A 26,550-nucleotide genomic window follows, 5' to 3' on the forward strand; every position below is an offset into this window, starting at 1 on the left:
TTCTCCCCACTACCGCCGTCCATTTGTTTTCAGAATGCAGGCTTCAGTGCTTCACATCCTGTAATGGCTGCCACAACAAAACATTCAGTTGCTGCAAGCCAATCAAACTGTCTGTTCTAACTCCACAAACCCACACTTGAGCAAGAAAACAAATGTTCCTTTTGTGCTTCTTATATCTGATAGTCTTACATTAACTGGGTTGAAATATGTGTCTCTTATTTGATGGGGGTTTGATAATGTGTTCCAGGATCATTGTCTAATCAGGATGTTTTTGTGTAATTCTCGGTTGGGATTGAAATTCCTTAAATTACCAGGACTGGCAGATGTGAGTATTTGAGACTTGATAACTGTGAATGTGTTTTTGCTGAAGAAGAAAATTTATAATTTTCCAGTTAGTGTAGTTTCAGAGGGAGGATGAGCATTCACGATATTAAGGGCCTTATTACGAGTATGGCGGTCCATAGAACTGCCGTACTCGTGGTGGCAGTCTGACCACCGCCACCCTGGTGGATTCGCTTGCCGTATTTGGAGTGTGGCAATCGGATCGCCACAAAACCACCAGCTCCACTAGGATCAACGATCCCACTGCGCCGACGGTCTGCAACCGGGCTCAATATGCTGGTGGATCTGATGCCGGCACGGCCAAGCATAATACAACCTACATATCCACTGCTCTTTTATGGCGGTGAGCCTGCTATGAAAAGGGTGACTGACATGCAGGACCGGCCTGATCTGGGCCTTGGGGTGCATGCAGGGGAGCACATGTTGTGCCCCCTGGAATTGCACCCCTGTTTCTGCACGAAACATGCTGCAAGCGCTGCCAGGGTGGCTGTCTGCTGTTTAGGCTCTCCTATGAGACTTACACAGTTGCTGCCGTGAATCCGCTGCAGCACTGCCTGCCCGCCCTGGATTTTACTCATAATCCGGCAGGTGGGCGCCGGACGGACATGCGGATCTCCTGCCTGGAGGCAGGCAGACAGGAGGACTGCCAAACTCTTAATAAGGCCCTAAGTCTGTGCGAAAAGCCAGATATAAAGCTTTCTGTAGAATGTCAGGTTCTGTAGTAGGGGATCTCTGTGTATAGTCATAATCTAGTGAATAGTCCCGCCCATGTGCGTGGACCCCGGAGCAATAAAAAATAATCTCTAAAAGGTGACACATCATGCAGACCTGCATACACCTTTAAGAGAGAATTTAATTTAAAGACAGATAATGCAGCCTATACCCACAGGCTACACTGTCCAGTACTTCAACTAGAATTCCACCAACATCCACAAACAGCACTGCCTGTCTAGTTTTTCTCCCCATAGGAAAAAACCCTGCCTCTACCAGCAAAAGCCTCTGGAATGATAGAGAGGAAGGAGTGGACAGACAAGCCCCATAGGCTGCCATTATGTGGGGAGTCGCAACCATCGTTCCACGTTGCTTTCGAGCCTCTCGACTGCCGGGCCATAGTTCAACTGTAAGACACGATCCCGGTCCCTATGGATATGGACACCTAGATACTTGACCGAGTCGTCACTCCAAGTTAATGGGTAGTCCCCCGTTCTGGCGCAAACCTCATCGGTCAGCGGGAGCACCTCTGATTTACCCCAATTGATGTGTAAACCTGACATGGTGCCATATCTAGTAACCTCGCCAAGCAGCGGTGGTAAGTTTTCATCAGGGCACCGCACATATAATATTATGTCGTCGGCGAGAGTGTGAGCAACAACGGTCCCGTCTTGAATTGTAAACCATGGTGGCTGTGCTTACTCTGTAAATGGCGCACCAACGGGTCTAGAGCCAGTATAAAAAGGAGGGGGGACAGGGGGCATCCCTGCCGCATCCCACGGGTAAGAGGGAATGCCCTAGTCTGTGTACCATTGAGGCGGATGCAGGCCGTCGGCTGGGTGTACAACAGTCTGATCACCGCCAAAAACCGTTCAGGGATCCCCAGGGCGCGAATGGTGGCATAAAGGAATGGCCATTCCAGTGAATCAAACGCCTTTTCGGCGTCCAACAGCACCGCTACAGCTGGTAAAGTCGGTTCAATCCTATTAAGAGTGGTAAACAGTGTGCGTGTGTTCAGGGCCGTGGATTTGTGCGGAATAAAGCCCGATTGTGCCGGGGAGATGTGTTGTTCAATAATCAATGCAAGCCTGATGGCAATTACTTTAGCAAGGATTTTATTGTCAAAGTTTAATAGTGACAAGGGCCTGTATGCGGAGCAGTTCAATTGGTCTTTACCGGGTTTAGGTATTAGAATTATGACCGCTTCCCTTAGAGTGGGCGGAAGTATCCCCTTATCCACTGCCTCCTGGAAAACATCAATAAGATGGGGGACTAACAGATCTTTATACTTTTTATAAAAACAACCCGTAAAACCGTCCAACCCAGGTGCTTTAGTGCCACCAAGCGCGTCAATGGCATCCGAAATCTCCCCCTCCGTGAAGGGTTCAGCCAGGAACTCCTGATGTGCCTTGCCCAACCAGGAGAGGGAAACCTCGTCAAGGTACTCCTGGCAGTCTTCCAGGGTTGAGTCAGTCCTAGAGGTGTATAGTTCCATATAATATTTCAGCCCCTCACGCAACACCCCCACATTCCCTGTTATCCGCTCACCGGAGTCCCCAGTCAATGCAGCCATGTATGTGGGTTCATGAGTGCATTGCATCAATTGTGCCATTGTCCTACCGGGCCGTTCTCCCTCCCCGTACCTACGAGCTATGGAGTATTTACCCAGAAAATTGGCTGCTCTGTCCGCTGCTTCATTGAACTCAGCTAGCAGAGTAGCGCGCCTAAGCGTATCAGGGGAGTCCAGTGCACATGAGCTACTGTTAAGGTCCTGAAGTTTGGTCTCTACCTGCGCAAGTGTGAGGCGAAGCGACCGGAGTACACCAGCATGTTTAGAAATGCAGATACCCCTAGCGTATGCCTTAAACGCCTCCCATAGGGTTGCCTTGGAGTCAACGGTACCCTCGTTCAATTGGAAGTATTCCACGATAGCTTCTCCCAGTTCAGTGGCAAAAACAGAGTCTCGTAGGGCCATGTCTGGAAATCACCAAGTGCGCTCCACCCCCCCAGCCCTTGGAATTCGTAAGTGTACCAGTACCGGGGAATGGTCGGACAATGTACGCGGCAAATGCTTAACATCCTTGAGCCAAAGTAACGCGGCCACCGAAAGGCACCCATTGTCAAGGTGCGTCCACGTGTTATGGGGTGCAGAGTAGTGCGTGTATCCTAAGTCGCTGCCAGAGTGGTGGCGCCAGGCATCTACCAGATCCAATTGTTCGAGGACACCCCACAGGGCGCGCCGCGCGCGTGATTTAGTGGCTGTTGTGCATGAAGTACTATCCAGCTCCGGGTTAAGTATCAAATTAAAATCACCTCCCAAATATATATAATCGCCCCCCATGCGAAGAATATGTGAATAAACGTTGTTCAAAAACTCAGGGTCCTCTACGTTCGGGGCATAAATGTTGACAAAAAGTACAGAGTGCTCCAGCCTGCAGCACTTAACCAACACATATCGCCCGCCCTCATCCCTGTATACCTCCTCCTCATGAAAGGGCAGTCTCTTGTGAATGACCACAGCCACTCCTCGGGCATAGGCGCTATAACCAGCAAAATATCTATGGGATCCCCAGGCAGCAGCAACTAATGGGGTGACATTTTTAGTCAGATGGGTCTCCTGCAAGAAGGCGACATCCACCTGGTGGCGCTATAAATAATTTGTCACTAGCTTACATTTGCGGGCGTTATTAAGACCTCAGACATTCCAAGATATCAGAGACACATCAGTTGCTGCCAAAACACTACTAGCCATAGTCCACTGTAAAGAGAGTAAATAACTTTGCTATTCGCACAATGGGTGTGCTAAGCCGCAAGGTGTACATAATACCACATATAGCACGCAAATGTGACCGACTGTCCCGAACCCCACCCGCCCCCACCCATCCGCCCCACCATATGTGGGGAAAAGGACCCCATCCCACATCACAACTTCAAAATATAACTGCAAACGAAAAACCCCAGCAATGAACCCCCAAGACAACAAATAAATGTGCATCCGCACGTGGGAGGTGGCAACACCCCGCCATAACCCCATACCATATCATAACAGAACAACATAGTCACACATCTGTGGCGGCACAACCTGTGGTGCCATCAAGCGTTACTAGGAGGAGCTTCAACAAAAATTGTAACGTGGTGAGCAATGCCTACAGCTACAATAGAGGAGCACAACAGATGGAGCTAACCAGTACCAAACAGGTCCGCACTTGCTCCTGAATTCGGAATGCCCTGAGAGTGCGATGGAGATGCACCAGAGTTCTTCTTCGCAGCGTTAGCATATTGGTGGCAGAACTCCTGAACCTCATGGGGGGTGTCAAAAACCCGGGACCGTCCATCCACATCCACCATTAGACGCGCAGGGTACTGCATTCCGTAGCGCAGGCCAAGCTTCCGCAGTGCAGCCTTAACCCCCGCATATTTCCGGCGCGCCTCCTGCACCATCGCTGTGAAATCAGGGAAGAGGGAGATGGTAGAGCCCTGCCAGTTCAGTTGCCCCTTTTCTCTGGCCAACCGCAGAGCAGCATCCCTGTCCCTAAAATTCAAAAGGCGTGCTAGAATCGGGCGTGGATGACACCCCGGATTCGGTCGAGGCCCCTGGATGCGGTGCGCACGTTCTACAACAAAAGTATCGGTGAATGAGTTCCTGCCAAAGAGTTCTATGAGAAGTTTTTCAACAAACAGATCCATCCTGCCAGTGCTTGTCGACTCAGCCACTCCCGTAATGCGAATATTATTCCTGCGCCCCCGGGCCTCCAAATCCTCATTCTTCATCGGCACCGTTTTAAGGAGCCTCTCCATCCTCTCATACTTTTTGGCAGTTTGGGCCGCACTATCCTCCAGGTCTGAAATTCTACTTTCTGCCACTGTCAGACGCCCCTCATGTTTGTCCAACCGGGCCCCCATAGCATCTAGACGCCAGTCGAGGGCATCAAATCTGGTGTCGAGGGCCTTGAATCCTGCCCGCAGTTCAGCCAGGAGACCCTCCGTGCCCGCTGCCGCCATCGCTGGAACCTCGCCGCCCTCCGCCATGATAGATTGTTGCGCCGCTGTGCTGGGCCCCGAAGCTTTGAAAGGGAGTGTACTCTGTCGGGGTTCCTTACGCCCCATACCCCCTGTACTGGCTGCACAGCGTGAGGATGGGCGGCTAGAAGCAGTACCACGAGTCAGCCACCGGCCACTATGGTCTCAGATACGTAGAAGACAAAGACAAGGCAGGGTCGCAGTCCCCTGGGCAGCTATCACGCTATCAGTCACCCCTGCAACACCCAGAGTGACCAACGGCGGGGTAGGACAGAGGCCCGAGCCATGTGGCACCAATAGGCAGCACATCCGAACAAACACAGGCTCCACAGGCGAGCAATGACGCAGTGCCAGAAGAGAAGGTGCAGGGCATCCATACAGGCCAAACACAGGGCGAGGCACCAGTAACTTCACTATAGGCAGCAGTGGAGGAGGGCCTCAACGGGGGGCTCAGTGGGGGCCTCACAGGATGGGTTCATGTGGCATCCGCAGTCATGGGCCATAGATGAAACTCAGGGGTGGGGGTGGTCCCGGGCACAGCCACGGGCAGGGCTCCAGCCGGGCGCCGGTCTGCCAACACACACGCGGCTCCTGACACCGCGGTGCCACCGCTAAAGCCCACACACAGCCCCAGTGTTTAAGGGGCTGCTGCCCCCGCCCCGCCGCCGCTTACCGCCTCCTCCGCCGGCGTCACGGCAATTCCTCCGATGCGGCACCGCCACCGGTCAAGGCCTGGCCCACCGCAGCACGCAAGGCCCCAGCTTCAGGTCCAGTCCTAGGCCCAACCACGCAGCATCTCTCCACTCACGGCGCCGTTCCGCTCCGCAAGCAACGAGCGGTCCAGAGCTGTAGCCGCCGCTTCCCACCGACCTCACTCGCCTCCAGGGGTCATTTTTGCGGCGATATCAACATCAGTGCCGCCACAGATGGAGCTGGAAAGAAGGGCTACAGCGGAGCTACCAGCCTACACAGCCATCACGGTCGGTGGCTAGGCCACGCCCCCTTCCTCACTTCCTCTTTCTTCGCGTAAGTCACGCCATTCCATCACTGGTCCTGTTTTGAACCATCATTTCCTGGAAAGACAAAACAACGTAAGTCGAGGAAAAAACCCCAACGACACATGTAAACGTACAATGCCGACCAATCTACAAGAATCGTGTCAAAAGAAAGGCAATCACGTCATCAATACCACAATAAAAGGGTAAATCGATTACTTACTGCCATACGTGAGGGTTCGCACCACTGTGCCGCGGGAGGGATAATCCTCGCCACCGTGTCCTTAATAGAATTGGAACTTATCGTCACGATGCTAGGCAAATTCCGATTCTATGGCAGGACCGGAGGCTTCGGATTATGCTAGTTCAAAGCTTCCTTACTACCAACTGCGCCACATCCAGCACTGGCTTAAAATAGAACCTTTTAAAAGTGGAGTCCGAAGACCAATCAGCAGCACGCATCAAATCTTTCAAACGCGCTCCCAGCGCGAAAGCTTTAGAGGCCATGGCGCCCCTGGCTGAATGGGCGCCAAACTGCTTCGTATCAATACCAGATTCTTGCATGACCCAACGCACCCACCTCGCTATGGTAGGAGAAGAGACAGCTTTGTGTGGCCTTTTGAGAGCTATCAAAAGTTGTTGTTCGCCCGGACTAAGGAGTTCTAGCGTTAAGGCTTCATACGTGTTCAAACAGTCCACCACACACAGTTTCGGGTTGTCTCTAAAAGCAGGGTAGGAAACTGACCGGGAATGAGACTTAGTGCGCCGGCCGATCGTGAAAACGACCCCTTCTGGAGAAAAAGTCTGTGCCGAGATATCCAAAGCCCGGACGTCTGAAACTCTCCTGCAGGAGACCAAGCACAGCAGCATAGCGAGTTTAGAAGACAACTCCTTCAAAGAAAGGTACTTATTGAGTTGCCAAGAAAGAAACAAATTCAACACAAGATTGACATCCCACAGGACGGAATAACGAAGTTCCGGAGGCAATGACAACCGGATACCCCGCAAAGGTCTGCAGACCAACGGATGCTCCCCAACCGGAGATACGTCTAGCGGAGCATGACCTGCCGAAATTGCTGACCTGATCGCATTTATTGAACGATACGCCAAACCTTCTGACGCCAAGCTTGCCAAGAAATTCAGGATGGGAATGACACCAACGAACCCATCTCGCCCAGGCGGATCAGTAACGTTTTGTGGTACTGTCTGCCCAGGCCTTTGACAAGAGGGTCTCAGCGTGTCCCGAAAGGCCCGGCAGCGCCCACCGGTGCCGGAAAGTCGCCACACCATAAGGTGGAGCGTCCCCTGTGTGACTAGCTGATGAGGAACTCTGTCTGTGTTCAGAAGCAGGTGAGGACACAGGGGGAGTAGGATTGGAAAATCCCAGGAAAGTTCCAGAAGAACCGGAAACCAAACTTGAGATCTCCAAAAAGGTGTCACCAGGGCTACCTCTGCCTTCTGCCTGCGGATCTGAGCCGCCGTCCTCGTAAGCATGGAAAAAGGTGGAAATGCATAGCCCTGGTCCACGCTCCAATCCTGAAGTAAGGCGTCCGTGGCCAGGGCCAGTGGATCCGGTCTCCAACTGAAGAACCGAGGAACCTGATGGTCCAGCCGAGAAGCAAAGAGGTCCGCCGAGAAGGGGCCCCAAAGAGTGTTCAACCACTGAAAGATTTGAGAGTCCAGCTTCCAAAGGCTGGAATCGTATAGATGTCTCGAATGCCAGTCCGCCACCTGATTGCTGTGGCTCGGAAGATACTCCGCTGTGACCGAGATATGATGGTCCAGGCAGAACCCCCAAAAGTCTTTCGCCAAATTCGCCAATGCCCGGGATCGGGCATCCCCCAAGTGATTGACATACCGTATCGCGGAGATGTTGTCCATCTTCAAAAGGACGCAGGATTGAACCCTGTCCTTGCTCCAACATCGTACCGCAAAAGAGCCTGCTAGAAGCGCCAGAACCCTTCCGCCTTCTGGGTTCACGCCGGCAGTCCGCCGCCTCCGCGCATTGTACCCAGCACTTCCTGGTCTTCTCCTGACTGCTAGGAGACTCGTTTTTAGTTTGATTTTAGGTAAACTTAAGTTTAATTTTAGGTAAAGATAAAGTTATTCATTGTACTTGACTTGAGGATTTGACTTCTGCCATTCGATTTTCAGGCCGCAGGGGCAGCAGCGGTGGGAAAAGGCGGCCTGAAAATCGAATGGATGAAGTCAAATCCTCAAGTCAAGTACAATGAATAACTTTAACTTTACCTGAAATTAAACTGATGTTTACCTAAAATCAAACTGAAACCGAGTCTCCCACCAACACAGCCCCGCTCCCGCCACCCCACCTCCAGTCCCGCCCCCCTCCCCTACTTGATGGCGGCCGGAAGACACACCGACTGCGAAAGAGCCTCGCCGAACACCACTCATGGACAGTTCTTGTGCAGACCCTTCCACAGATCCTTCACCATCAACAAAACCCACACCACTGCCGAAGGCCCGCCTGATACACGCACCACAAAAACCCTGACATGTATCCTCCTCAACGTGTGCTCCCTGCACCGACACGCCGTAGAGATCTGGGTCCTGATCAACACCCTCTCGCCCGACGTCGCCTTCTTCACGGAAACCTGGACTAACGCCACCCCCGGCCCTGACATCGCCACTGCCATCCCCGATGGCTACAAGATTCAGAGGAAGGACTGCCCCCACCGCCCAGGAGGAGGACTCGCCATCGCACACAGCACCCCCTCTGACTCTCCACATCCAGCACTTGCGACCCTCGCTCCAACACAGAACAACTCCACTTCCAGATCCAGACCAGCCCCAGGACCACACTACGCGGCACCCTCATCTACAGACCACCGGGACCTCGCACCCAGTCCGCAACTACCATCGCAGAGCTCGCCGCACCCCACGCCATCACCTCCATGGACTACATCCTACCCGGGGACCTGAATTTCCACCTCGAAAACTGCAACGACCCCGACTCCACCGCTCTCCTCACCAACTTTGGACTGAAGCAGCTGGTCAACACGCCCACGCACAAAGCTGGACACACCCGTGACCCTATATTCGCTGGAGGAACTAACATCCGCTTCAGCCACACCACCCAGCCCCTCTGGACGGACCACCACTGCGTCCACTTCACCTTCCACACCACCACCGCAACCAAACCCCCCCGCACCCACCACGAACAAACTGGAGCAAGGTCACAGAGGAACACCCTCCTCCAAGACCCCCCCAGCGCCACGACCGACGCCAACTCCGCAGCCAGAGAACTTCACCGCTGGATCTCCCGCTGCGCCGACAAGCTCGCACCCCTCCGCCACCACACCAAACAACGACCTCTGAAGGCCGCTTGGTGCACCACTGAGCTACAAGAAGCCAGACGCCCCTGCAGACGCCTAGAGAAAACCTGGGGAAACCAGAAAACCACGGAAGCACGGAACAACCACAGGAGCGCCCTGGAGGAATACCACCAGCGCAAAAGAAACACCAAACGGACTTTCATAAGAGACAAAGTCTAGACCAACGCGACCAACGCCAAGGAAATGTTCAATGTCATACAACAGTTCGCAAAACCCCCCAGCGAAGCCACGGACGTCACACCTTCCCAGGAACTCTGCGACAAGCTCAGCTCCTACTTCCATCTGAAGATCAAGTTCCTCTACGACAACTTCAGTGAACAGACACCGGACACCACCCCCCCCAACGCAGCCGACAAACCTGGAACCCCGCCACCGTCGAACACATTACTGCGACTATGAAGAAAACCCACTCAGGAGCCCCAACAGACCCCTGCCCAATGCATATATTCCACAGGGCCGCCGCCGCCATCGCACCCGAACTAGGACGGACCATCAACGCTTCCTTCAGGTGTGGCATGTTCCCAGACGACTGGAAGCGGGCGGAGGTTAAACTCCTCCTCAATAAGCCAACGGCCGACCCATTAGACCTGAAAAACTACCGGCCCATCTCTCTCCTCCCCTGCGCGGCCACAGTTGCTGAGAGACTCGTAAACGCCCAGCCCACCGCCTTCATTGAAGAGAACTCCATCCTAGATGCCTCCCATTCTGGATTTCGCAACAACCACAGCACCGAGACTGCCCTCCTAACCGCCACTGACGGCATCTGCATCCTACTCGACCAGGGACACACTGCAACCCTCATCCTTCTAGACCTCTCCGCAGCCTTTCACACCGTTTCACACCGCACGCTCGCAGCCAGACTTCAACATACAAGATACAAGAAGCCGCCCTCGACTGGATCCAATCCTTTCTGTTCGGCAAAACCCAGAGGATCAGACTCCCTCCCTTCCTCTCTGAAGCCACCGATATCAACTGCGGAGTACCCCAAGGATCATCGTTCAGCCCCACGCTGTTCAACATCTACATGGCCCCCCTCGCTGCCATTGTCAGACAGCATGGACTCAGCATTGTATCCTACGCCGACAACACCCAGCTCATCCTCTCACTCATGAAGAATCCTGAAGACACTAGACTCTGTTTCCAGGAAGGAATGAGAAACGTGGCAGCCTGGATGAAAGTAGCTGTTTGAAGCTCAACTCAGAGAAGACCGAGGTCCTCATCCTCGGACTCTGCACCTCTGCCTGGGACAACACCTGGTGGCCCTCCGCCCTCGGGAATCCACCCACCCCTACAGACCACGCACGAAACCTCTGCATTGTCCTCGACTCCTCCCTCTCCATGAACCGCCAGATCAATGCCGTCGCTTCCACCAGTTTCAACTGCCTGCGCATCCTCCGCAAGACCTTCAAATGGATCCCCCCAACTTCAGAAGGACCATCACCCATGCGCTCATAACCAACAGGCTGGACTACGGCAACGCCCTATACGCCGGAATCAACAGAACCCTTCTACACAAACTCCAAACCATGCAGAACAGCGCAGCCAGACTAGTCCTCGGGACACCGCGTCACGAACACATGACCCACCACCTACGAGACCTCCACTGGCTCCCCGTCGAGAAGAGGGTCACCTTCAAACTCCTCACCCACGCCTACAAAACCCTCAACAACATCGGACCCAAATACCTTAACGAGAGAGTATCTTTCCATGTACCCAAGAGGAACCTCCGCTCCGCCGACCTCGCACTGGCAGAAGTCCCCCGCGTCCGCAGAAACAGAACAGGCAGGAGAGCCTTCTCCTACATCGCAGCCAAGACCTGGAACGAGCTCCCGGTGAACATCAGATGCTCCCCGACCCTGCATAGGTCCAGGAAGGACCTCAAGACCTGGGTTTTCGACTGAGCCGGAGCTGCTCCCCCCCGCGCCTTGAGACCCTCACGGATGAGAAGCGCGCTTTATAAACCACTGATTGATTGATTGGGCATTCCATACGGAAGTGTCATCATTATAAATTACTGTACCTCATAGTTATAAGATTAATATTATTTAAACTAGGACAGCATATTCTGGGCATTTTTTTTTTTTATAACTCTTTTTATTATAAAGACTTCAACAACAAGGCATAGTTTCACAGTATATTCTGTGTATTTAATGGACTGTGTGAAATATTTTTTTCCAGTATTTAAAGATAGTGTTCAATTTTTAACGCATATGACAGTATGCAAATCTTTGTTATTACAACACCATTTGGGCATTGAGGCCACATATAGAGCCAGATGTACGACCATTCACTTTAGCGAGTCGCAAATTGCATCGAAATGCGACTCACTATAGTGAATGTACAACAGTGTCTCAGACACTGTTTGCAATTCCCAATGGGGTCGCAAATTGCATGCCTCCAATATACATGAGGCAAGCACAATTTGTGACCCCACTGGGAATGGCTAGCACTCCCAGGGATGGTGGCCTGCTGGGGTCAGCACACCACCATGTCTGTGGCTGCTTTTTAAATAAAGCAGTTTAAATTCTTTTTTTTAATGCAGCCCGTTTGCCTTAAAGGAAAACGGGATGCATTTAAAAAAGAAAAATGAAACTTTTCAGTTTCATTTTTTAAGGGCAGGCAGTGGTTCCTGGGACCACTGCCTGCTCTTAAAAAATATTTCCGCACACACTCACAAAGGAGAAGGAGTCCCCTGGGGATCCTTTCCCGTTTGCGAGTGGTTTATCACCTACTTGAACTAGTTGGTAAACTGCGAGTGTTTTGCGGACGCAAATGCGGTCGCAAAACAATAGTACATGGCATTGAGACACGCTATTAGGAAGGGACACCCCTTCCTTATAGCGAAGGTCGCAAACGCAATGACTCGCAAAATAACGTTTGTACATGCCAGGATCCTTTTTTGCGGTCACAAATTGGCCGATCTCCCGTTTGCGAGCACAAAAAAGGGTTGTACATCTGGCCCCTTACAGAGCATTTTGATACACGTCATGTAACTTAGATCATGCTATGGCATTTCATTACCTTCACCGATCCTCAGGGAATCTGGGGATCCATGCAATATGATGGGCAGCAACTGAAAATCTAGGTTGCATCACCCATTACAGGCTGTGTCCTGAAAAAAAGCAAAGTATAGAGCCTAAGACGGCAACAAAGCATCCTCTAAACCAAGGGAGGATGTGGTCGTTCCACTGAAGCAGATATGGACCTTAAAATTAAAACAAAAAGAACTGTTTTTCACGCAAGATTTAGGAATCTGAAATCTGATCCAGGATCCCCGATCTCCAAGGTACATCTGCTATTATTTAATATTTATTTATAAAATTCTAAAAAAGTAAAATGGAAATCCTAAAGCAAAGCTGCATGGAAAAGGTCTGTTCTGGGAGCACTCTTAGCATAGGTACTGACACACTGTGTCCGGAGTCCACTAAGCTGCAGAACCTAGAGCGTATTGCACACTACTAGGATTATGGAGCTGGTTAATTGGCACAAGTGTTGTTGTAGGGTCTACACCCCGTGCCCACTAAGCAAGTCCTGTGGCAGCAGTTTGGTAAGCAGGGAGTTGGGCACAAGACCTGCCCAAAGTACAGGTTCTGCAGACAATCACCATAGTGGATGGTGAAAGGTACATGCATTGTGGGGGGTAGGACTCAGAGGACGTTGTGCTCAGTCCCTGCATCGAACCCCCACTAAACATTGTCAAAGGCTAGGTGCAGGAGGTGTTGGATATGCAGCATGCTGGCTGTTGGCCATGTCTTGTGTCCACAAACCCTGGAGTTCATGGCCAAAGGTCTATGAAAGAGTTTGGATGGTGGTCCTGGCCAAATGCCAGGCTCTGCGGTCAAGCCCCCCTGACATTACCAGAGGTTGTGAGGGTTAGGAGGAAGATATTAAGCTTAACATCAACTAGACAGCATGTAGAAGGACGCCATGGTCAGTGTATGGCTGCATGACCTGGACTGTGCCAGTGCTTCCACGTACACAACCACCTGGACAGGGGCTCTGCAACAGAGAGGGAGCACTGGACAGGGAGGGTAGCAGGCAGACTAAGTTCTGCATTTGGCAAAAGATGTGGACTTGGGCCTCTTCTTCACGTATTAAGGCAGTGGATAGGAGCTTGGTTACGCTTTATGAACTACCCGGTCCAAGATGACTTTCAATCAGAAGACTTGTGAGCCTTATTACGACTTTGGCGGTCTTCGGCTAGGACTGCCGCAGTCTTATAAAGCCGCCAAGGCCGTGGGGAGCCCGACTGCCGGATTACAATATAATCCTAGGCAGGCAGTGCTGAGGCGGTCTCATGGCGGTGGTATTTTTGGCTCATAGGAGAGCCTATACAGCATACCGCCACAGTGACAGCACCGAATGCTCATCCGTGCATGGTGTGTGTGACATGTACCATGTTGTGCATGCCACACAGTGCACGCACGACCATGCACATGTGGGGAAGCACCCACACCCATGGGCAGATTTGCCAGGAGGACCTGTTGGGGGCCCTCTGCTTGCCCTTCCGCAAGCTTTTTCATGGCGGAAGCAGCACCATGAAAAGGCTTGTGGAAGGGCAAGTTGTAAAATGGATGGCGGTGCTGGGATAGGCACCTCCTCCATTCCTTCTCATTTCCAACACCGCAAGCACCATGGGATCCAGGATCCTGGCAGTACCAGCGGTGTTGTAGTGGGCTGCTGGTGGTCCAACTATTGCACGGCGGCCGGATTTCATTGGTCGGACCGCCCCTGTGAGTACAGCGGTCCCAGGACCGCAGTACCAGGACCACTGTTGTGGAATCTGCTCTGCCCAGCAAGTTAGTCGTATCAAGTCCGAAACGAATCCTGAACTTTGCCGTGTCATTCCTGTCGGTGACAACTTGGGAGAGTACAGCCCAGGCCTCCTCCGGGATCTGTGGCAGCATTTGGGCAACCGTATCCCACATAGTGTGAAAATAACAGCCCAAAAGATATGCAGTGTTGGACATCAAAGTCTAAATAAGTCTAGCGTCTTGGATCCCCTATCCGGGGGAGCAGTAGGGAAAGCGCCTTGAGAGATGGAGGCTTGGACCACCAAGCTCTCAGGGGTAGGGTGTTGGGTAAGGACGTTTGGGTCCCCAGGTGTGGGCGATGTTGGCAGGCAATCGTCCTATTTACAGGAGCCCCTGTGTTGGGTTTGGACTAGATACCCAAAAGAATATCAGTGAGAGCATCATTGAACGGGAGTAAGAGTTCCGACATGGAGACTCCTGGTTGCAACACCTCCGTCAAGAGATTACTCTTGACTGCCACTGTGGGCAACTGAAGGTCAAGGATCTCATCTGCCCCACGCACCACCATTGCGTAGGATGCTCCTTCCTCCATAGCCACGACAGGGGGAGAAAGCAGGCCAGCATCTGGAAAAGTATCCAGGCGGCTGACCTCACCCAGGTCCGAACACCAGTCCACATTCTGTTCGACATAGGGCTGGTATTATATAGGGCCCAGCGACCCCTCTCAGTCTACCCCAAGACCTAACCGATGAAAATAAGGCTCAGGCTCTTACCTGGGAGGCAGGGCTCCCGTCGGCATCAGACGATGCCCCTTCGACTCTGTGTCGGAGTCAGGGATGATGATGGACTGGCACCGGGGAATGTTGAGAGGCTCAACTGGTGCCAATCCTGATCCATGAATGGATCAGTTGGGGCTCACTGGAGCCAGAGCCACCGGTGCAGAAGCAGAAGGGCCCGAAGGCACGTCGTCGGGTTTGGAGCACCCAAAAATTAGGCGCATGGCCTTATAGAACTCTCTTAACTGGGCGGGGATTGCTCCGGTCTTCAGAAATTCAGGAAGGTGTGGAGTTGGCCCAGGTGCAGGTTCTGGAGAGCGAGGCATAGAGCGCCGAGGCTCCCTCGTCCCATCAGCCGACTTCGACTTCTTACTATTCTTCCTATGCTTCGTACCTGAATGTCCTGATGACTTCGGGCTCCGTGAACTATCCCGGGACCTTCCCCTTGACCATTATCTCAACCACCGCGGAGTGGCATGCTGGGCCGATAGCAGCTTCAGTGACTGCTCCCTGAAAGCCTTGGGAGCCACATTCGGATCGCGCCTTGGTGTGCTCATGCTCCAAACATTAAAGGCACACAAGGTACAGGTCCTTTGGTGACATCAGCTGATGACAGACGCCGCAGGGCTTTAAACCCAACTTGTGCAAGGACGTCCTCGACACACTTAGAGGTAAACCTCAAAAGAAGTCAACAAAATGTCAAAAAATACCTGTCAGGAAGTGACAGAGGATTAGTTCTTCTCAGGATCATCGCTGGCTGGTGCAGAAAGAAAAGACTAACATCAGTGCACCTGGGTGGTACCTATATAGGTACCACCACATTATTTACGGCGCAGATGGTGACGGATGGGAGTGGATCAACGAAACCTACCGGTGCGCAGGGGTACTGCTCACAAAAAATCTTCCAGATCCAGTCTGATGCTTGTGGAAAGGTAAGGAATCTGCTGCTAGAAGTCTGTATCAGATGTCATTGATCAACGTCAAAGTGATATGTAATGTCACTAGTGATGAAATAAGTGTCATTTGTGACCACATCTATCACACCATGTGTGAGGCCTTCAGCAGTCCACTGGGGGGAAGGGCAAGACAGCAGCAGGTGTTGTGGGTTTTTGTAACTAACTTTAACTGGCCCTTATCACAGGATTTGGTATTATTTCATACCTGTAACTTCACTTGAGCTGTGTTTTCTGAGTGAAATGTCTTAAGTTTTGTAAAAAATAGGTCCCTTAACAAAGTGTGTTTAGTGAATACATATATGTGTATGTGTTTGTAGATTTGTGTGTTTTATGTGTATTATTTGCATGCATATCTTATTTCCCTAAAACGTAAACCAGGCTGGCTAGCTCTGGAATACTATACATCGAGAACAGGGGAGGTGTAACCGGAGATGTTTTAAGATTCTGTACGTCGAGTTCGAGTGGGGAGGGGTATGGAGCGGTCTCTTTTGTGTACGGTGTTGTCCCTCGTAAGTGTTTAGCTTTTCTGCCAGTAACCAGTAACATTATCCCAAATATACAGAAAAATGTGGAAACATGTTTGAAGAATACAGAAATTGTAATTTCTGTACATTTGTTGACTAATAATGGCATCACTTTGGCAAACAACACTCCTGGCTCACAAAACATGTTTTGAACCCTAACAGGAGCTTTTTACTCATTCCTAATTACATGGATTATTTAATATTGTGATCTTTAATGGGTTAGGTCATCCAAGATTCTTACTTTATAAACACTTTGCATCAGCTTACAAACTTGTAAGAGTCCTGTACTTACAAATTGTACCAGGTGCAGCGTTCCAGTACCAGAATATTGTGAAATGGCGTAAGTCTACATACATGAGACTAAAACTTATATGGTCAATTTTATCCTTCTTAAAACCAGGCCTGTATAAAGTTAATAGGCCTGACATATTCCCAAATTTACACATTTTCGGTTATTCGAAATCTGTTACATTCTACACATTTTGTGGTGCAAAATTTCAATTTTTTTTTAAGGGAACTAGTTTGACAAGAGTCGTGTACGAGACATTCACTCCCCAAACTAGTCCCTATGCCGGTTTCTCATTTCACTTTTGAATGTGAGATATGCCCTTGTGTTCAATTTAACATGAAATACTGTGCTGAGAATTTCGCAAAATCTCATGAAATTCTCAGATCGTTTTGCAACATTTAACATAAGAAAATTTCATATTTTGCACTCTTCTACTAAAAACCTTGGTTTTCTTAATGCTGTCATCTACTATATTAGCTACAGACTTGTATCCCTAATATCAGTGCAAAGAATCCATCGCAATGATAGAAGAGCGCTCTGCTAACAACAATATATGTCATCGCATAACTGAAATTAACATATGATATAACGTATAAAATAGTTTTGCATATCTACTTATAAACAGACAGCAGTGTACATTTTGAACTTGCAAAAGATATGGCATACCGACAAAAGATGTGTATTTGAAATCAAGTTGAAAATATAATGCAAAATCAATTGCCTTGAATGTATTCAATTTGCCCCAATGTTCATATCATCACCCGTTAAGTATTTGCTTTGCTACAGCTAAGAGTTGCACCTTGCTTTATCATTAGTGGTTGCGAGATTTTTCAAATATGAAAGTTAATTAAAAATGTAATTCAGTTAGGATTGTTGCTTATTAGTGTCTGCTTAAACTGGGAAATGCATTATCAAATAGCAGTGGACTAATTAGCTATATTGTGTTTAGGTCTCCCCGCGAAGCGCCGCCAAGTCACCAAGGTATGTGTCTCCTTCCGCTGACGCTGAAATGTATTGTTGCCACTGTGATGGTTAATGACCTCTGTGCAATGTTCAAGAAAATCCTGTACATGAACTAATTAAATGGGTCCTTCTGGGGGCGGGGGTGGAGGGGTGTCCTGTCTGCCTCTAACCATGATAATAAGAATCAGTGATCTGACCACTTGCATAACGCACAGCAAAAATCAGTGGCATCCACTGTCTGGATGTAAAGCAAGTTGGCAGGATGGAAACCTGCGACTGGTACAGCTTATTAACAGATGTCTACACAATACATGAGAGCGCAAACAAGGTAGGTCCTGCGTCCTTTACACATCTAGAATGTAAGCTTCCATTTCATTGGACATCGAGCACATGGGCCTCTGGAGAATACAGCTAGGCAACGTAGAGTGAGGTTTTGGGTGTTGAAAGCCATGTCCAGGTCTCACTAGAGTAGGTACGTGCTAGTGCTAAGACCTCAGCATCCTGTGGGGCGGGGTAGGCGAGGCTTCACCGCAAATCTTGATGTCTCGGACCTCCCAGAAGCCCAAGCACCTGGTGCTTGGGTCTCCAACACTTTCATTGGTAAGAGCTACTTATGTTCAATTAAAATCATCCCAAACGACTAATATTTAGTATAGTGAACACATCAACCCAGATTACATTAGTTACCACACTATGCACGTTTACAAGCAGTAAACATGTCCATGCACCAGGCAGGGTTGCCAGCAGTAATGTTAAAAAGACTTTTCCAATTTGGAATGCCTTGTCATGTGTAATACAGCCATGACTGCAGTGCTCCTGGCACAAAGGTAATAATGCTAGTAATAAGTCTCCCTAATGCCAAATAAATTATCAACCAATAGTAGATTTATATTTATTTTGGAAATTCAACCATTTTTCACCTAACATCAGCTTATTAGTTATACAAAATACACACATTTTTGCCTCAAATACACTCTTTTTAATCTTTGTAAACATAAATTAATTGATCCAAACAAACGTTTCTGATTTACTAGGTTGAACTGCACACAGGAGAGCTACTTAACGGTAGCTGGAGAGCTACCAGCATCTCATGACCTACTGGTTGGAGAAGCCTGACCTAGGGTATTGAGCAAGCGCCTAGATCTCCTTTCCTTCACCTTTCTCTTCAGCTGTGGCCACACAGATAAATGTATCTGTAGGTACAGGCTGCTTGAGTCTTTCCTTCACCTTTCTCTTCAGCTGTGGCCACACATATAAATGTATCTGTAGGTACAGGCTGCTTGAGTCATTTAGTTCTAGACACAGTGGAAAGGAGGAAGGTGCAGTCTTTTGCATGATAGTTATCTAATTGGCATTTGTAAAACATAACAAATAAGTGCCAGGGCCCAAAGGTTTTCTTAGCTGGTCACGAACAGTGCTGCCCACTGCCATCACTGCCTGCCTGCAGCGTCAGCCCTATTGTACCTTTCCTATATCTGACACAGTTACCACCCCTATCGTACTTTTCCTAAACCTAACACAGTTACCAGGTTATCCTTATTCCAATTTAGATCACTAAGGGCCTTATTACGAGTATAGTGGTCCTCTGCACCCACAGGAGGACCGCCAAGCCTGTTGTGCGCCTGATTGTTAGATTCTGACTTGAATCAATGGAGCGGCGCCACCTTCATATTCCTGCCCCTTTCCGCTGCGTGACTGCTCCGGGATCCTGGTGGAGACGCAGGTCTTGTGGCAGTCCGATGTCATACTCAAAATACTGCAGGCGGACCCGCAGTGATGGCGGTGATTGGGCCACCACTTCTAGTCGGCGGTCCTAAGGACCGAGGACCACCGTACTCGTAATAAGACCCTTAATCTCCAGCTAGGATCCAAAGCAGCATGAACAGCAATGCTGATTACCTTTTGCATGCAGAGGGAGCTTTTTTGAGCTGAAGGTGGTGTGAGTAAGGTGCCCAATACCTTTGCATCACATACCGCCAAAACCCTGGAAATCCATGCAAAGGGTACACAGCACGGCAGGACCAGCGCAAACACTCCAAGGATTCAGAACAATGGCAAATCTTCTAAAACAGAATGACCTTGCTTTGCATGGAATCCTTGCATCACCTGGTACAAACTATGAACAAACGTAGGAAGCTTTTATCGAATTGCTACTTGTATTATGTTTTGTAGTGCTAAAAAAGTAAAACTAACGTACTACAAAATGCTATTCGCAAACCTATATCTGGAGGTTCCACCTATGCCTATACTGATTTTTTATGTACGGAGATCTCCATCGAAACTGCAGGGCCGCCACACACATAAACATATGTTTTTTAGGGTAATGTGGGCGGGACAGAGAGGAATGGCTGGAAAATAGGGAATACCTTCTACAAAATGTGCAGGGTTAAGGGAGGAGTAATGAGTGGTTTGAGTGGGGCATAGGTGTGCACTTAGCCACAAATGGGGAGTACCATTCCTATTCACAAACTGCACTCCTAAAGTTACTACAGCCAAAATGGATCCAAAAGAGTAGTATATGTACTCCAGCTCAGAGCTTGAGTAAGCCCAGCACCAGAAATGGCTATCCACCAGTACTGCAACACCCTCACATAATTGAGGTAGGGACTTAGAATAAAACCCCATGGGAAATAATGTTAAATGAAATGACATTATTTAAACTAATTAAAAATATAAATACATTTAATGTAAAGCTAAAACAATTGCCTAAATATATAAAATGTATTCAAATTTAACATAGTTTTTAAATATATACATCACTTGAAATAATTTTTAGTGCATAATAACAAATATATTTACTTTTCTTTAGGAGGTAATTTATTTCACAATTTAAACGTCAGAAAATAATTCAAAAATAATATATTAAAAATAATTCAATTTGAAATGTACATTTCTGAAATTATTTAACATTAATATTTTGAAATATTTTTTTTAAAGGTTTTTTCTAAAGTGTAATAAACTTTTGCACTTTTTCTTACACTTTACTATGAAGAAATCCCCATCCTGGTGTCACATACTTCCACCTACATGTGTAAATGTACTAGTACTAACTTTAAACTAATAACTTTTTCTACATGAATTATTAAATTAATTTAAATTAAAAAACATTGAAAATATTTATAAAAAATTCCACATAAACTAAAATGTTTACTTACTACGCATTCAAAATTACAAAAAAGATCTTTATAGAATTCATTGAAATTCAATTAAAATATTTTATCTAAATATATTATCATTAAATAATATTTATTTTTAAAATATGTACAACTTTTTAACATTCAATTTAATTTATATACATTTTTCAAAATAATTTATCTTATTTCAACTTCCTATGGGTTTTGTTTTAAGTCCCCACCTCCATTATTTACTATGAGAGGGTGCTGAGGTATCAAATGTTGGCCATGTGTGGTGCTGGACTGACTACTGCTGCTTTTTGGCTGTAGTTACTTACATTCGTAAAGCTGGCTCAATGGAGGAGGAGAAATGTAAGTCTACACTTTTGATTAATTTTACTCTCGTAACAGGTGATCGACCAAAAGAAGTAAAGTTATTCAAAAGTGTAACAGTTAATGAACACATGTAGATTTAGGGCCTTATTACGACTATGGCGGTTTATGGGACCGTCGTAGTTGTGGTGGCGGTCCAATCAACGCCATACTGTAGGACCGCCCGCAGTATTATAAGTGTGGTGTTTGGGCCACCAATAAACTGCTGCTACCGCCGCAGATCAATGATCCTGTGGTGGTCTGGCACTGGTTCAAGGCCAAAATATGCTCGTGGTGCTGCAGCGGCACCGCCGAGCATGGTTTGAGTTGCCTCACTGCCACCCTTTTCTTGGTGGTCGCACTGCCATGAAAAGGGTGGTGGTGAGGCAACAAAGGGGGCCCTATGCCTCTGTGCACAGGGGTGCATGCAGAGGAGCACCTGTAGTGCCCCCTGTAGGTATGCACTCCCAGTTCCTGCATGGGACGGAATGCACGACATGGTGCATACCTTCCAGTGCAGAAACATGCAGTGCTGTTTAAGGCTCACAATGAGCTTTTACACATCACCTCCGCGGGAACCCCACACCACCCACCAGACCACAAAATTACTTGTATTCTGGTGGGTGGGTGTGAGATTCGGCGGTCCTGGAGCAGGGCAGTGGCATGCCGCCCCCTCCAGGACCGCCGAAATTCGTAATAAGGCCTTACTCTAGTGTAAGTTTACCTTTGTGAATAGGCCCCCAAATAATGAGTGATGGTGTGGGCCCCGAATATCGAGTAGGGAATATTGTTATACCTATATTATTGAGGACAATAAGATCAACAGGTAGGTATATATAGATTTTCTCTGCCTAACTCCACTTATATGTACTTTGATGATATATTTATCTTTAAGTTAAGTAGATGTGGAGTTAAGAATATTTTGTTTATACTTTCCTATATGCACTTACCTTTCAATAGACTACAACCTTTACTGATTTTTCCATGCATAATCTGCAATATCTGTAAAGTTACACATTTTAGGCACCTTGACTCTAAGGGCCTGACTACAACTTAGGTGGTGCGGGAGAGGGCAGCACACCACCACCATGCCCCGCACCGCCAAGTTTCGCTGCATCCCGCCTGCCAGATTACAAGTACTTGTGTGGCGGTCCTGTGGCAGAGCTGTTTAAAGGCTCGTAGTGCACCTTTAAACAGCACTGCCCTGGGACAGCCAGTACACGTTCCTGCACAAGAAGGAATTCACCATGTCGTGCATTCCTTTCCGCGCAGGAACTGGGGGTGCAGAACTACATGGGGGCACATGTGCTCCTCTGCATGCACCCCCGTGCACAGGAGCAAGAGGGGGCCCTGCAGGTCCCCCTTTCTTTCCTCACCGCCTGCAGTTGCATAGAGGAAGAATCTCTGACACTGCTGGCGGTGAGGAAAGTTGCAATATGCTTGGCACTGCCCCATGGCACCACCAAGCATATTGGAGCCCTCAGACCGCTGCAGAAATGCCAGGGAATGCGGTTCCCTGGCAGTTGCAGCAGTGCAATGGTGACCGTCCGCCAAAGTTCTAATAGGGCGGACGGACTGGCGGTGGTTGGACCACTGCACCCTCGTGAGTCTGCCCAGTCCTCGGACCACCAGATTCATAATCAGGACCTAAGTGCTTTTCATTGTGTGGAAGGTTGCACTGAAGCATGTGCAGCAAGAGCAAATCTCATGCAAGATACTGCTTGCTTGCCTTTGAAAGTTAGCAAGCATGAGAAATGGGCAACATGTCCCCATCCACTGAGTTACAGATATCAGAGGTGTTGGCAACTCCTGAGGTAGAGAAAATCCAGCTCCATTGAGTTGGACCCTAAGAGGTCCACTAAGAAATGAGAAATCACTGGGGGAGTCGTAGGATCTGGCTCCCAGTTGCCAAAATCTCTATGTGAGAATAGAGATCTGCAATGGTCTTGAAGATCTCATAAATGCAATGCTATTAGTGACCCCATCGAAATTAAAGAGGACACTGGTCCCTAGTGGTCCTCTAAGGTAGTATTTCTAGCACAATCGTGGCTAATTACATCATTAAGCATAACTCTTTATAAATATGGTATTTCTTTTTTCCTGTTGGTACAAGGCAGCAGTGCAGATATATGTGCTGACTCTTTCTTTCACAGCCCTGTAGAAACACCATTTCAAAAATACACTTGCACACACTCTGCATTTTGTCATTTGTCACAGACAGGCAATTCCACATTAGACATGATAGACTGAGTCTGAGTTCTAACTCATCTGGTTTGTATTGCTTGGCCAGTGCTTTTTCTTTTGGATTCGGATATTTGTAATCCAGAATTTATAATGTACATCAAACTGCAAGTACCAAATTTCAGTTAAAAACAGACAGATTATCTGCAAAGCAAGCCAGATCACTAACTAGTTCAGCAGGGGCACACACAAAAATAGAGTGCTGTCTTGATCCACCTTGGTTTAAATCTAGCAAGCAAGCCTTTGGCTCTCCCTGCTTGGGGTGTTGAGGAGCCTAGTAGAGGCCTTGTGTGGCACTTGTGCGACTGCCCCATTTCTGAAGTAACAGTGCCATTCTTTAAATTAAAATGTGTTTGTGTTGCTTGAAATCTGTAATGCATGTGCTTCAGCAGAGGTTCTTTCACACATTTGAAAGAACCACTGGTCCTTGCACATTCAGTCCAATCATGAATGCAAGCACCTTAATTAATTTACTATCCTGTAATTGAACTCTGGTGCTGATCCCTGCAAACACTTGCACAAATAATTCACTCCGTCCACAAGGCAGCGTTGGTCTCCTCTTGTATCTCTTTTGCAGAGCGCTATCATTTGTAACCGTGTTCCGATAAAATGATGTGTAAAATAATTTAATGGTTCGGAAATAGAATGTCAAAAATATTGAAGTAAAAAATATTGTGAGACAGAATATAGAAAGTAAGAAAATCATTTTTTTAGGTATTGAGGACCATATGTAGGTGGGCTAATACAGGTCGGTAACGGACGAAAATCGGTAAATTTCCCGTTACCGACCGGTATTTAGCCCCTTGCTATGTAGGAGGCTGGATTTAAGGATTCGGTAAATTACCGATTCGTTATTTTAAGGAATCGGTAAAATACCGATTCCTTAATTTAAGGACCGGTAAATTACCGAATCCTTAAATCCTATGTAGGGAGCACTCAAGTGAGTGCATTTTTGGTTTAAGGATTTGTTATTTACCACCAACTACAAGTTGGTGGTAAATACCGAATACCTTTTCAGAAGCAATTTTGTGCTTTTTAAAAAGTGCCATGTTGTAGACATACATGCCCTTAGGGCATGTATGTGCGCCACATGTGCACACATGCACGATTCAGGGGTGCAACAGGGTGTCAATGTGACACCCTGCCACCCTTGAATATGCTCCCCCTATTACCGATTCGGTATTTACCGAATCGGTAATAGTGAATGGCTTCCCATTCATTCCTATGGGACTAGATTGCAGTGGGAATAGTGAGTCTAACCCCCTCCCCCCAAAGCCCAAAACTTTTTTCTACTTTTGCTTGTGTTGGAGTGGGAATAGGAAAATGAACACCTCCAAAGTCCAAGTTCCTTACTTTTGCTTATGTTGGTGTGTGATTAGTATATCTGACCCCTCTAAAGTCAAACACGTCCCCTACTGTTGCTCAGGTTGGGGTGGGAGTAGTGAATTTGACCTCTCCAAAGCAAATTAGTTTAGCTTGTTTTTTAAAGTTTTTATACTACATATATTTATTTTAATCATTAATGTTAGCTTTATGTAGGATGTCCTTGGGGATGTCCCGGAATATAGCCTGCTAGAGCGTCGGTTGCTGATGAGTCCCTTGGGGAAAGCAGGGATCTCACTAATCTACAAGACCCCGGAAACACACTCACCTGTCCAACTGGGCGCCCTGAGGGGAGGATAGGAGGAGTGGGTGGGCGAACTGGATAAAGTGGACTGACAGGAAGCATGCCTGACCCCTCATACCTTAGCAATTTTGGCACGCTTTAACCTTGGCAAATTTAAGTACCTACACTAGGCATATCACACCTTATTGCCTCTAGAGGGCCTGGGCGTGCTGGAGCCCAGGGGGGCTTTTATCATGTGGTATGGGCTTGCCCGGTTATACAGCAATACTGGTCACGGGTTGGCTGCGCACTGTCTAGGGTGGTGGGATAGCAAATTGAGACAAACCCTAGACTTGCATTACTGGGTATCCTTAACCCCTTCAGTGCCCGCCCCTTTCCCCGCCCTGTGCCGGCCGTTGTATTAGCGGGCGGGGTCTATGACGAGCTGGACTCGTCATGGGCACAGCGCCACCGCGGCCCATGACGAGTCCAGCTCGTCATGGGCACTGAAGGGGTTAAGGACATGGGTGTACCCCAGGAGCACAGGATAGTGTTGGTGATTAGGAAGCTGTTGGCAAAAGAGGCATAGCCAAACACTGCACCCCCTCAGAGGGCGTGGAGGAAGGGTATGGACTAGTGCGCAAAGCTAGAGGAGACAATTTATACTGCACGTGGATACACTGTAAGTATGACAGAGAGCCTGATTTAGATCTTGATGGGACTACCATCATTCCGCCGCAGAGGGGGTTCCAAGTACTCCATTAAGCTGATAGCTGTCCGCCCGCTGTATTGAGAGGTTGTGGCAATAGACAGTAGACCGCTGCTGCAGTAGTCTTCTCTGTGGCTAACAGTACTCCTTCACTGTTAGGCGGGCAGATTTGCGCCTATTTGGGGAGACGGGCCTATTGGGAATGTTTGGTAACCAAGTCGTTGGTTTGGCAAGAGCAATATTGTGTTGAAAATCAATAAACGTTTATTTTTTACAAAAAACGTTAGCTTCATGTATATATATATATATATATTTTTTTTTACTGTTTTTTATTGGCATTTGCAATATTAAAAAAAATGAACAGTTACATTCAGCAAGACAATCAGTACACAGTGTTCAGTCTATCGTATGCCGCTTAAAGCTGTGAAGAGCCGCAACAGTAAATTACAGTAAAACAGCAGTACTCAATCAGTAGTGCTCCGTGTCCAGACTTCGGTGTAGTAATGTTCTATAGGGTCTTAAAAATTCAGTGGTAGGGGGAATGCAGGGACATCTGGCGTACATATTAAAGGTCATCGCCATGCACCGTGCTGAGCCAGTTTACAAATGGCTCCCAGAAGTCTCTGGGGCGGGATCGCCCAGGTAGCTGTTCCCAATATGTCTCCAGTTGCATTTTACAGTGTGTAACACTAGTGATCCAGTCTTTTGTGGTTGGCGGCCAGGCTGCTCCCCAGCGTATAGCAACTTGGCTCTTCGCCAGTATTAACAGCACCGCCGTCAACCTTCTACGTTTGGGTGGAATGCCGGTGTTGTCCCCCAGCAGTGC

The 26,550-nt window shown here is 48.4% G+C and overlaps 1 protein-coding gene across 1 annotated transcript in view; it reads left to right on the top strand.

Annotated features, from left to right (window-relative positions):
• LOC146858828 (uncharacterized) overlaps positions 1-26,550 on the top strand; it is a 1,229,505-nt gene that overhangs the window by 384,608 nt on the left and 818,347 nt on the right. Inside the window, exon 16 of the mRNA XM_085647127.1 lies at positions 17,670-17,701. Within this exon, the coding sequence (XP_085503253.1) occupies positions 17,670-17,701 (32 nt within the window). The remainder of the gene's footprint in view (positions 1-17,669; positions 17,702-26,550) is intronic.

This window comes from Triturus cristatus, chromosome 3_2 (genome assembly GCF_964204655.1).
Source record: "Triturus cristatus chromosome 3_2, aTriCri1.1, whole genome shotgun sequence".
In the NCBI taxonomy this organism is placed as follows: domain Eukaryota; kingdom Metazoa; phylum Chordata; class Amphibia; order Caudata; family Salamandridae; genus Triturus; species Triturus cristatus.